This window comes from Lathamus discolor, chromosome 2, assembly GCF_037157495.1.
Source record: "Lathamus discolor isolate bLatDis1 chromosome 2, bLatDis1.hap1, whole genome shotgun sequence".
NCBI lineage: Eukaryota > Metazoa > Chordata > Aves > Psittaciformes > Psittacidae > Lathamus > Lathamus discolor.
Genome location: NC_088885.1, coordinates 93,778,193 through 93,791,561, shown reverse-complemented (window position 1 = coordinate 93,791,561; position 13,369 = coordinate 93,778,193). Strand labels below are relative to the sequence as shown.

The 13,369-nt window shown below is 42.3% G+C and overlaps 1 protein-coding gene across 11 annotated transcripts in view; it reads right to left on the bottom strand.

Moving 5' to 3' along the window:
- The window catches only part of LOC136008445 (poly(rC)-binding protein 3-like), a 315,785-nt gene that overhangs the window by 5,489 nt on the left and 296,927 nt on the right, over positions 1–13,369 (bottom strand). For 8 of the 11 annotated variants that reach the window (XM_065667760.1, XM_065667759.1, XM_065667758.1 and 5 more), the window contains 2 exons: positions 12,418–12,587; positions 6,067–6,794 (listed from right to left, as the gene is read on the bottom strand). In XM_065667760.1, the coding sequence (XP_065523832.1) occupies positions 6,446–6,794; positions 12,418–12,587 (519 nt within the window). In that variant the 3' untranslated portion in view covers positions 6,067–6,445. Of the gene's footprint in view, positions 1–6,066; positions 6,795–10,289; positions 11,203–12,417; positions 12,588–13,369 lie in introns of those variants that run through there. The other 3 variants (XM_065667767.1, XM_065667766.1, XM_065667768.1) reach the window with 3 other exon arrangements.

Genomic DNA, 13,369 nt, shown 5'->3' with positions numbered 1-13,369 from the left:
ATATTTTAATTCTCTGACTTCCAGAAAAATAATCAGAATGATCAGAACAATCAGGTGAATACTTATTTATTGATATAATAGTATCGTGCAAATTTAAGAGCTGTGGAATTTCATGCCACCAGAAAATAGTTGTGATTCCCCAGCTCAGTGGTTTTTAAACTGGTGACTTCTAGGGTCAAAATGTGTGTCTATGTTTGATATAGTTCCAATGCACAGTGGTTCCAGGGAGCAGAGAACTACAGCTGCAGCTGCCAGTTGTTCGTAGTTAGCTGCTCTGTGGCAAGTGCAGTCAATCACAAATAGTAAACTGCGTGCTAACTCTCCTGCTGTGGAAGAAATAAGATTCTGCTGTCATGATGTAGAAAAGGGCTGTATTTGGTACAGAGGAGTCCAAAAGCCTAAACCAACCAAACCAAAATAACAACAAGCAATACAATGTTCTCACTGGTTAACATCATTGTCATTCCTGCATAAACATGCAATTTAAACTTGCTTCAGAATTACAAATACTGGTTAAAAAGAACATTGTCTTTGGTCAAGCCCCCTGCCAATAAATTCAATTTGAGGAGAGACACTTTGCTTATTACATGCCACTGTAATTAATTTCTCTACATTCAGATATCTTTTTCATCTAAAAAATACTGAGCTAGAAATAGCTCTAATAAGAAAAGTTGTATTACTCTGGTATTTTCAGCACTTAACGATACTTTCTTTTTTCTTACAATCAAGAAAGCTTGGACTAGGCACTCAGACATTCAGCCGATAGGAATCATGTTGTAGCTGTCATTAGAAACTGTATAACGCCAGTATAAAATGTTTCAGAAATTCCCTTTCATTAGATACCCTCAGATGAATTTGACATTTCTCTTTCGTTTCCGTTACTGTCTTGTTATATATGCCAGTCTGTGGAGTGACAGGACACATGCACTGATTTGGAAACTGATTTAATCAACATTACTGTGTCCCTTCCTGGAGCCAAGGAGTTAAGTACGCTTCAGTGGTAAGAAAGGCAGTGTATGCTTGTATCCTTAGAAAGTGGTGCTTAAGCCAAGAGATCTGGTGTGAAGCATTTTTTCAGAATCTGCCTTAATTTCATCTTCTGTTCATGATTTCACTTAGAACTATCCTGGGCTGTTAAGTGGGAAAAGAAATGTGAGCTATTCCCTTGTCTAGACATCTATAAACCAGGTCTGTCTTCTGAAGATACAGCAAAGGGACTAATGCTTTGGGTCTTTGGCAGTTACAACAGTTGCAGAGGATATAAGAGATCTAGTTGAGCAGCCTAGTAATTTCAGTCTTTCCTGCAGAAGCTGTGCCACTGTAAAATGACGGCATTAGTGAGCATATGTGACTCACATGGTGAATAATGATGGCACTTGCCTGAGAAGGGGAAGGTCCTGTTCTAAATACATAAAATAGTGCTGAAATACACTCAACTGAGATTGAGGCTATGGAGGAAATTGGATTTGGATCTAGCGCCTCCCAGAGAAGCACTCTTATTTTCATGCTGTTGGGTATTTAAAAATGAAAACAACAGGGATGCTTCCATTTCTGGCTAGTTTGGACAGGGAACGTTCAGCGTATGCTTTCAGACCGTCTTGTGAAACCTCGCAGAAGCATCTTGCCCATGCAGCCCAGTGTGGCTGAGGCACTTACCAGGTGCATACATTCATGGCACCAGTGAGATTTATGCTGTTAGCTTTCTAGGAGCCTTGACTGACACAGATATGCACCTTGGGGCCCATACTGTTCCTTCAGTATATACAAACCTTCTGGCTATGTCTGAGAACAGAAAGCACTCTGTGTATTAGCAGTGGACAAGGTTATGTGACTGGTTGGTTTTGCTCTGGTTCACTATTCAGCCAGCATTCCTGCTTTCTATTTTCTCACTTGAGAATCTCAGCAGAGCTGCCTGAACTCATTTGAGATGTTTGCCAGAACTCTGATAGCACAAATTCTGCAGCCTTTCACATTATCTTTTATTTGGAAACCCACAGTTGTGTGGGCAGTGACCTTTTCATATTGGGTCCATGGTTCCTCTTACCTCCCTTTGGGCGTAAGTGGTTCAGTTTTCTACATTAGGTAATATTATCTTTTACTCCCCCCTGCCCTTCAGATCCACCTTCCTGTGTTTTGTTTCCCTGCTTTGTATATTAAAGTTATCCAGGAACTTTTTCTTGCTGTTGAGAAATATTTTCCAACTAAAATAATTAAAATGAATCCTCAACTAGCCTAGATTTAATCACGTTTCTGCCTGTGTTTTTGGCAAAAGCCCTCTCAAAAGACTTGTTTCCTTCCCTTGTCCATGTGTCTGTATTTTACCTCTCCTCATGCCACACACAAACATGCTCCTGCGCTCGTTTGTTTAAATCTCAGTATTTTCTAGCCAATTCTGTGAGGCACATGGGAATTATTTATGTGAAAGATGCTATACACAACAGAGCTGCTGCTGCCCTTTGCCTAGCAGCTTTACTGGAGAGCAGAGCCTTGACCTACTTAGTGTTGAGCTGCAATGTTGTTCTCCTTTTATTTGTTCATTTACACTCGCCAGGCTAGCCAGAGAAATAGCTTTTGCTGCTGAGGAAATGAAGAGTATGTGTTGAGGAAATGTAGAGTATGGAGGTCTCTGCTGTGAAAGCAGCTTCATCTCTCCTTTCAAGAGGAAGCAGTTAAATATGTTTTAAGTAATATAAATATATCTTCAGTAATAACAACACAGAATTTTATCAAGGTCAGTACACAGCCTATAGTTCTTCCAGCCTAAGGGTTGGAATGGCTAATTCAACACTGGGTAAGGCTTCCTGAATGCTGGGATCAATGAAGCATTCTGTAATCTTCCCTGGCAGCCATTATTGTCAAGAGTTGCTCTGTGGTTGCATCTGTATTGAAAAACTTGTTGATGTCTACAGGTTTCCAAGTCTGTGTGCACATCTTGGTCATACTGCAGTTCCAGGCTCAGACTCTAGACCCAGATACACAGGAGCTCTCGGTACACTAGAGTCCATGGAAAATATACTGATATGCCCCACAGGTACTCAGCTGGGGCAGTGAGGGGAACCAGGACCCCAAGCTAAATACCTAGAGACAAGTATAGACCTTAGTTGAGTAGGAACAGAGATTGTAGAATTAGGCTCAAATCATTAAGAATGCTACTCGCTTGCCCTGCCAAAACCTTTGCTTTCTCATGAGGATAAAGCAGTAATGTGAAAGTATTGCCAATGCCCTAAAAGGAGAGGTGGCCAGAGTGCAGCCAGGAGTGCTGTATGCAGCCCGGGGCCAGCCCCTGTCTCGGGTTTGAAGAAACATATTGAGGCTGTGCTCAGTACGCTGCAACTGCAGTGCTTTAGCAGAGCCAGAGGAGGCGCTGAATGGATCAAGCAGGGTGTCAGGGCAGGATGAGACATTTCCCTGGGCCAGCCCTGCTTTCTCCCTTTGTAATGCAAATTGTCATGCTACTCCCAGCTGCTGGGCTAGTTCCTGCGGGGTCAAAGGAGCTGTCTAGAAGCCTGCACAGTCATTGCACAGTGCTGCTGGGAATGGGAGAACAGGAAGGGTCTTAGTTACGATGTGCTGGGTACTCAAGCTTGTTCCGTTGGGTTTGTTTTTCCTTTCCCAGTATCTGATCTATAAATCAATATGGGAAAGAAAACATGAGAGAGCAAAACCAGTGGCTTCTAGTAGCAAGAAACCAAATTCTGTCTTTTCTATGCAGTGTGGTAAGTTCTCCAAAAGCAACACTGTTAAAAACCCAATAGGGTCTGCAAAAATACTACTTTACTAATTACACGATCTGGCTCCATCTAATCTTGAAAAGACTCCTCATCCCTGACAATGGGCTAATGTCCTTTCTAACATTGCCAGTATTGCACAGTTGTGACACTCTTTCCCAATGAGCACTGGGACCTTAAACGTGATGATACGAAACCTTTAATCATTAATGAAAACAAGCAATTTGTCTATGTTCTTAGATTGACAATCCATAAAATAGTGTTTCTCAAAGGACAAATTAGCAACTTGGTTACAAAGAACAAAGTTTAAACAACACAACAGTTGTATGCACAAAGCTACCACGTCTCTTTTTTTCTTTTTTTTTTTTTTTTAAGTCAGGAAAAAGATTTATTTATAAAAACGTCTCATTTAATTTACTGTCGAGTCTCTAGCTGAAGAATACAGTGGTTTTAAACACTAATGGCCCATGCTTTTATACAGATTAGCCAAAGCATGAACATCGATGAAAATTAACCCCCAAAAATAACTCTGCTTTGCTTTATGTTATGAGCCACAACAGTGTTAAAACTGGAACGGTAATGAAAGCAACACAAAGAGTTAGGAAGCACAGTTGCTTAAGGTATTTTCTTTTGATGTCTCAGAATAATAAGAAAGTTAGAAATGGCAGAAACTCCTCTGTAGATTAGTCCATAGAAAGCATTGTCTCATGGGGCTTTGGAAAAGTCCTGTCTGGTGGCTAATGCACTAGGGCATGATGAGATATATTACAGAGCCCCCAGGCCAGTAACTTCTGAAGACAGCCTAAAATGTAGGAACAAAAATGAGGAAAAGAAAAAGAAAAAAAAAAAAAGGGCAGAAAAAAATAAAAAATCTTCTCACTATTAAAAAAATAACACTTGAGTACAACCAGCATAGAACAGCATTTCAGTGCAGGCAAGTTCTCTCACACAGAGCTTGGAGGTTTGAGTTCTTTAAACGTCAGTTATTTAAACAGTTACAGTAGTCCAGAACAATTTTACAGCAGTTTTTTAGAGCTTTTAAGTAGCTGAGGTACCTTGACATTATTTCCAGTTGTTCCTTCAGTATATACAAACCAAACCAAACTGAAAAAAGCCCAAAAGAAAAGAAAAAACCAAACCAACAAAACCAACCAAAAACCCCATTTGGATAAGTGCAAACTGTAACAATGGCGGTTCTACAAACGGTTACAGTGACAAAACTTAGTGCAAAGGTACTAAGGTGAAGAAAAGCCCACAGAATACAGACACAAAATACTGAGATAGTACTTAGCCCTATACAATAATCATCACACACTTTGAAATACCATGTTTTAAAAAGTATTGCATTTGCGTTGTGTTTTTAGTTTATATTAAAATGCACTGAATACAGTTCAGTTGTTAAAGCTTTGTGTCCAAGGAGTGCAAAGTGGATGAACATAGCGGGCTAATGGGATTCTGGATTTGGAAGTGGTGAGGAAAACAATATTGCATTACTGAGTTATGCAACAGAAATTAAAAAGAAGGTGGATGGACAAACAGAAAATGCAGTTTAAAACTAGTTCCAACAGCTAGCAACCAGCCATTGCATCACCTGCCTCTCTTCTGGTTTTAGTTAATCTGAACTAATTATTGATTCTCATTAAAGGGATGGTACCTGCACAGGCAGCAGCCTTTGAATGTCCTTTGATAAGCACTAGATTTAATGTATCATTACAGTACAACCCAATTGCATGATTAGTGGCAAGTTAAACAGTGCTGTATTTTGTACAGAAACCTAACAAACAAAACACAGTGGTCATTTTGGCTGCGCAAAATATATGCAGGAGGGGGTATCAGGATAGTGATCATGCATGTCTGATTTGTACCTACTAGTAAGTACTTAGAGAAATGAGTACTTTGTCGGTGTATATATATACAAGTAAAAAAGTGCAAAAGGAGGAGCCTGCTTTTCCTCCCTAAAGCAGAGTTCTTAAATTTCAGTTTTTGCAAGCCAGAGAAAAACGGCTACACACTTCAAAGGAATGAAGTGCAATGGTGCAGGTGCCTGCTGTGTTCCCCCTCTTGTCTTATAATCATTTTAATTCAGCAGTTTTCCTCAGACCAGAAAGTAGAAGTCCCTGATGTTCGGTACTTTCTAGACCCAGCCTCCTGCTTGCAGGCTAGTGTCGGGGCAGGGGAGTCTTCAAGCCTGTGGAAAGCAGCAGGATGACCGAGGGGGCCAGCACCTCACGTGGGATTTTGGGGTGCTAGCAGTAATCAGAAGTGCCAGAGTTTTAGGAATCCCTAGCCATAGAAAGATTCATCCAGATGCCACTTTGCTATAAGAAATTGTTTTGCAGTTGGAGGGATCACTTCAAACGGGTGTGAGCATTTTGATGTGCCAGGCAGTTTGCCGGAGCAGGACCTGGCTGCCACAGTTTGGCCTCATTCATGTGTTTCCTTTCCTCCCAGGTTTCTCCTTGCTGGGGTGTCAGAGGGACGGACCCAGGCTGCTGGGGAGAGGCCGGAGGCTAGCGCCCGCCTGCTGTTGGAACTAGTTGTTAGGTGGTGCCCGGGTGTTAAGTCGTTATGGAGAGTGGAAGACGACTTGAGCCGGCAACAGTTAACACTAGCAATTTAACAGAAACTAAAAAGATGCCGTATTGTTTCCTTGACAACTAGGATCTACCACAGACTCTTGGCAGAGCTGGCAAAGCTTGCATTTGTGTCTCATCCCTTCAATATGGAGCAAACTTCTGGCGGTCAGATTTCTTAACCCCGCTCGTCGAAGGAATTTTGGCAGTGTAAGCGGACAAACTCCCCGTGGCCCCCGCGGCGGCCGCGGCATTTAGTGCCAGGAGTGGGACAGTTTTCATGCCAAGCAGACTGGAGACAGGAACGGCATAGTGGGTGGTTGGCAGAGTTGGTAGGGGAGGGGGGGTACTGACGGTAACGGCGGAGGCGGCCGCCAGCACGGCCATGGAGGTGGGGGTGGAGGTAGGGGTGGCAGACTGAGAGAGGTTCATGTTGAGGTCAACAGGGGTCGTGACGGAAGCGGTCTGGGTGCTGACTTTAGCCATCTCTAAGCTGCAAACGAAGAGAGGAAGAGGAACAAACAGGTTGGGAGGGTCCAGCCAGGGTGGGGGGGCCGGGAGGAGGAGGAGGAAGGGGTGGAGGGACAGCAACCACGTAAGGGCAGGATTAGATCGGTGGGTGAGGGGAGACAGACGAGTTGGGAGGGAGAGGAGGGAGAGAGAGAAAAAAAGGGAAAATGAGGGTCAAAGGAGGAACATGTTATGTGTTAAAGAAGAGAAATAACAAAAGGGATTTTCATGACTCGGTGGTGAAAACATTACTGAGACTATAAAGTTCTTTCAATAAACAAAAAGGGGGGGGGGTTGCTAGTGCGTTTTACAGATGAGAAAAGAAATCTAAGGAATGCGGGAAATGGCAAAAAGATGGAAAAAATGAAACTTAAAAGAAAACTTAAAATAACTATGGAGTTTACTCCCCAGCACTGATAGGGTGAATTTTGCTTTTCGCAATTACTGTGTTTTTGACAGGGGGACGCGGGGGGTTTTGGCAATTTGTCCAATTTGTCAATTTTGGGACATAAATAGAAGCCTTTGTCGTTTTGTTAGGATGAGAGGAGACTGAGCAATGATTTGCTGCTTCCATCTAAGGCATGAGGTTTTGGTTGCTTTTTAGAGAATCAAAGGTCAACGTGCATTTTTCATATAAAGCAAACCAGATTAGCCAGTGTGTTCACTCGGGTTTGTACATTCCCCAGACTGTTTTTTCCTTTAGATCACAATAAAATGTTGATGCAATCTAACCAGAAGGAAATTAGTAACAAGAAAGAATGGAAAACACCCCGGCTTCCACAGCAGTGGAATCCTTTCTGAGCTTGTGGCAGCGGTTACAGTGAACATAAAAGAGCTTACCAGCTGACAGACAAGGTACTACTACATGGATACAGCATACACATCATCAGACAGACCCCGCGAGCACAAGCAAGTAAAGATTGACCCGACCTCTGAGCCCAAGGCAGGGATGGGCTCTTTGGAGGATGTAGGTACCAAACGACCTTCATTTTAGTCTAACATCACCCACTGGCAGGTAAGATCAGTTTGGCTCACATACTTGGGCTTTTCTGTACATATTTAGACATTAAATACAGCAATTCCAAGGACACATTGTTTTTTTCATATGACAGCATGTCTATGTAGATAAACCCTCCCTCTGCTGTTTGTTGCAGCTTGTGCACTAGCTTTTGGGTCAGCAAACAACCTAAACACTGATTTCAGGATGCATTTTGCATGTGACTGGCTGGGAGGTATGGCAGCCTAGCACATAACTAGGACTATCCCAAGTCTGGGGTATATTTTCAGTAGTTACTAACTTGTAGGTCTCCTGGGCTTTCTCCTGAGGAGAGCTGAGAGGCTGCAGCAGCTTCTCCCTCCCAGAGTGGAGTACCAGGGAGCTGTCGGCTGGCTGTACAGGGGACCTGGGCGCAGAACCCGCTTCTTCTGTATCAAATGCCACCAGGCCCAGGGAAGCCCCCCAGCACAGGGTTTTGTGCAGGCTTTGAGAGCCCCTGTAGCCAGGCTGCTGGTTGGGAAGGGAGCATATCGCCCTGTGTGGGGCTTGGAGGAGCCTTGCTTTTCTGTATCTTAGACTTCCTGCAGTTTTGAGAGTAACAGCCCCTGGTCTATTCATGGCCTGAGTAAGGCAACGACCGTAAGAGGTGCACTTTCTGCAAGGGCAAAGATGCAGGTGATCAACCAGTACTATACAGGGGAGGGGGATGCTGGACTAGAGCTTCCCAAAGCATTGTTGCTAAGTCTAAAGGATACCTGAAGCAGGTGTGAGCTGGGGAGAGGCACATGGAGGAGAGAGGGAAATGCGTAAGCACCAACTCCTCTCTTCCCCACAAAAGAAAGAGGGTTCTTGGAGTGCCATCTCCTTGGCAGCCTTTTCTGGGATGTTGGAAGGTGCACATCTCTGAGGGACTGGGAAGGGATAAGGGCAAGGGTGTGAAATGCAGACCCATTTGTGAGAGGTAAAGCTTAGGGCTTTCCTATCAGGTGTGTTTATCTGTTCCTGTAGGTGAGCAGCTCAGAATTTTTCTAACCTTCACAGTAGAGTTGTTCTCTGCAGCGAGAAGAGCATCCTTGTGCTGTTAGCCAGGCTGCTTGCCATCTACTTGCACAGTGGGATTTACATCAAGAACACTGAATCAGTGAATCCAACCCCAGTGTACGTCGGTAACTTAGGGTGTAGGACTTGAGTTACATAGTGACACCTCAGTACATTTTGAAAAGCTCAGTTTATACAGTTGGATGTTTTTATACTTCTAACTTGCTATTATTCTGGGAGGGAGGTGTATAGAAAGATAATGCAGGACTCAGTGCTTCAGTGACTCCAAATTTGCGTGCCTTACATTTAACAAAAAGTCCTTACTTATACAGGGGGTATTTGAGCCTGAGCTGCTTCCTGCACCAGCAGGGAGAATAGATCCCACAGGCTAAATGCTGGTGTTGGTAGCAGCCACTCAAACTCTCTCTCTCTGGTGTACTTGCACAAGTAAGATTAAAGTAATGTGCCCAGCTTCACATTTGTTACTGCTGGTAACGCATAAGGTGAAAGTACATCAGGTCAGCTTTCAGCTGTGCTGTGATAGGGGCAGTTCCTCAAACCAATTGTAGATACAGCAAAACTGAATGTGAAGGTGGATGAGTTGGCCTTCATACAATATTTCATGGTGCCAATTTTACCCTGTCCCTTTGAAGCCCTGTACTTTATGAATATATGCACATCCTGCATTACCCAAACCTGGTGAAAGGAATAAAGCTTGAGTGTGGCTTTGACGGTCCTGTTAGCTCTGTGGATGAACCTCATCAACATGGTAGTAAATAAACATCTTCAGGAAACTGCTCTTCAACAAGGAGCAAGTGCTGCTGGCTACAATTCGTTTATAGTCCAAAGTCAAATATTACACAGGAAACCTTCTTAATAAAAGCTAGAAGATGGAATTGGATAATGAAAATCCAGTTACTACAGTGGAGAGCAGTTAAGAGACAGAAGATTTTACAGGAAAAAAAGACACTTCTACTGCAAACAAGCTAGCACACAGTCTACTCATACAGAGGTCAGCGCTCAGGTAATACAGAATCAAAACAATACTTTAGAAAGATTTAAATCTCGGTCTTGATATTGTATCAATGTGTATATATATATATATAATTTAGAGTATATTATGTACATATTCAACACCAGATTGCAATAAAAATCTTGAAACAATTTGATAAATTACTCTATAGATGGCAACTTTGGTTGGAGGATAGTTTAAAGATACACACAGAATGTTTTAGGAATACAGTGGATAGATATTTTTTAATATTCTATGCTGCTGTGAGACATTGATTTACGCAGAAATACTCGCCCTGGAAACCAAATCCATGAGAATGACAGAACTTGTAGGGGAGATTAAAAAAACCCACCTTACCCTGAATACTTATATGGCTTTTATTTGTTATAATTCATGTTCTGACATACCAGACTATACCTAAGGCAGCCTAGGTACTGTACTCAGCTCTTCCCCAACACTACGTCATGCCAGCATCTTTAAAGTGGGCAGTACTTGTGGCAGGCTTAGGACTGACATACACTAAAATTGGCCCCCAGCATACACAGGCAGCAGTAGCACAATGCTGCCTCTCAGAAACCTGCCCAAGCACCTAAACCCCAGCTAGAGCAGAGCTCCCTCTTGCCTGCATGTTTCTTGGTTCTTGCTCCAGTGTGACTGTGAACTAGCACTGCTGCCGTGGCAGCACCTAACTGGGCAGGAATTTCTCTTGTGAAAGGAGAAATCTGGAACAGTGTCACTTCTTAAAATAAATAAAGCCACCTTAATGTCCTATGGTACCTTAGAGCTTAATTTATTATACATTACTTTAAGAGTCTTCATTTACAAATGAAGTCACTTCATCTAAATACAATTTCAACACATGGTACATAATAATATATGATGGTTTATTGTAGATGATAGTAACAAATTATTTCTAGCTAGAAGTTCAACAGGAAGAAGATATTTTGTTTCTGGTTTCACAGGGTATATAGATAGAGTATCCATGGTATATGACTGCTGAGAAGTTTTCTTCTTTGCAAAAGTATATTAAAAGACCTCATATATATCCCATTCCATCGAAAGAATCATTAAACAGGAATAAACAGAAGTGTGAGAGTTCACAGGCTTTTCTAAAGTGAGTCAAACAGGTTTGTTCACTAGAGTTTCTGTCTCTGGTGAGCAGCTCAATGCAACTCCATTAATAAGTGCATTATATTATTTGCATGCTTTAGCTGTCTTGAAGATCTTAAATTATCTTCTGAGGTCCAGAGGCATGCCATATGGTGTTTGTGCAACTAAAAATGAAGGGGTCTATTCTCGTCTCGATGTGTGGGGAATCCCTGAACACCAAGAGAAGAACATATCCTTAAGGGTTAAAGGAGGGAACACATTTTTATTTGATTACAGGGCTTATGGAAGTGACTTATATTTGCTACAAAGAATATAAATCAAAAGAGCTGTAGGTTGTTTTAGGATTCTGGAAATGGCTAATCTTTGGCTTCACGATGCCATCCTCTGTATAGCTTTCCCTAGGAAACTACTTTCAAACTTAATTACAGAAAGTAGTATTTTTATTTGCTGTAACACAGAACTGCACAAACATCCTTTACCTCCATTAAGACATTTACAGTGGCTCGCAGTTGTGCACCACAGAACTACGCTGGAGAGGAGGCTGGACCATAGGAGGCTGTAGACCTGTTATGACTACAGCCCCCCATATAAATCACATACTTTCTACTACCTTAAGAGCAAACATAGTCAAACATAAAGCTTGATTCATATCACAATATTTTGGGGGTAAAAAATGGAAAAAGGCAATAAAAACCAGCTACTCTCCTCCCCACAACATGTTGCCTTGGTCTAACATTTACCAGTACCTCTATGAGACAGCACTATATTATCCATTGCACATTCTCATAATAATTGCAAATAAAGGTGGTATCAGTTTCAATATCTAAACAATCATATCAAACTGATAGAGACTTAAGCCATCTCAATGGCTTAGCTAAACAGCCAGTGCTTTCATTCATTCTGGCATCGAGAAGTGAAGCAGCAGAGTCTCACCCCCTCTCATTAGGGAATTCTTTCTACAAATTTATGATGCTGTCTCTGAAAAAATAAATTCCATTCCTCTTTAGCAACCAAATGCCAGTGCGGTATCAACGCTGAGTGGCAATTTCCAGCAAGAAAATTAAATCTGTGTTGCAATCTGTTTCACTATATTTGCCACTTAGGACAGTAAAATGGATCTGTGAGAAGTATTTTCTTCTAAAGAATCTGTGATCGTAATTTCATTTACCCACCTGTATTTTAGGTGGATGCTAATATGAACAGTCAGATTTTTCAGCTTTTGTCATTCAGTATGTACTCAGAATTGCAACAGATTAAGCTCCTTTCCAAATAAACCAACAGCAAACACAGTTTCTAATGATACAGGCTTTACAAATCATTAGGAATTGAGTAATACTATGCAAAGTGGACACTGCAAAGCAACTTTCTAGATCTATCCAGGACAGACATTTGCTGGAGAGCAGACAGAGCAATCTCGCAGAAGCATTATCACTTACAAAGCAAACTTACCTTGCATTAATGAGGTACTGTGCTAAGCTGATGTTTGCAGGGGATCCTGTGATTGTAACTTGTCGTTCTGCGGAGCCTTCTGTGGCATTAGCAATCTTGATCTGCGCTCCTGACATCTGCCTGATTTCATTTATCTTACTGCCTTGTCTGCCAATAATGCAGCCTATTAACTGGAGCGGGACAAAGACTGAGATTAGTGCCACAGACACAAGCAAAAACCACTAAACTGCAGTTTGTAGTATTGCTAACAACATGGTTATGAAAAGCTCAGTATTAAAACAGAAGATTTTTGCTGTGCTGTTTGGAAGGAATAACTAACACAGTCTATTGGTTCTACGGTCGTATGTCCTTACATCAAGTTTCGCTGCTACATGGTTATCAACTCAATACTGGGCTATTTTCCTATGATGTTCCATGGCAGACTGACAGCGTGCCATGGTGCTGACAAATACAAAATACAACCCAGCCTGACTTGCCAGTGGCAGCAGCAAGCCAAGAGCTGCAGCTGGAAGTCAGGCTGAGCACCCAAAGCTGCCACCATGCAGCTCTGCACCATCCCGACACGCTGCTAGTCCTGGACAGATGTCCCTAAGCACACGTGGTCCTCTCTTGGCCAGGTACTGCTCTATCAATATCAGTGGGATTTACAGCTCTAACTGTGGGCAGAAGCAGCCACAGGAAGAGACAGAAATTTTTCTGTGTTCCCTCAGAGAAACTTACCAAAACGCCTATTTTGTGAATAAAACAGAGCAGTGTGTGTCCCTAGATCCCTCAATTATTTTGGGAAAATGCCTTTGGTGTTATCTTCAAATAACAGTGTTTTAGATGCTTTTGGCAGAGTCAAAGGTTTTTGGAAGCTGTGTGCATGACCTCGAGGCAGTGTTTAGCAGCACACATAACTTCAGCTTGGGTAAGGGAGCGTGACTGATAGCTGTGGCAGGGTGTTGGTACC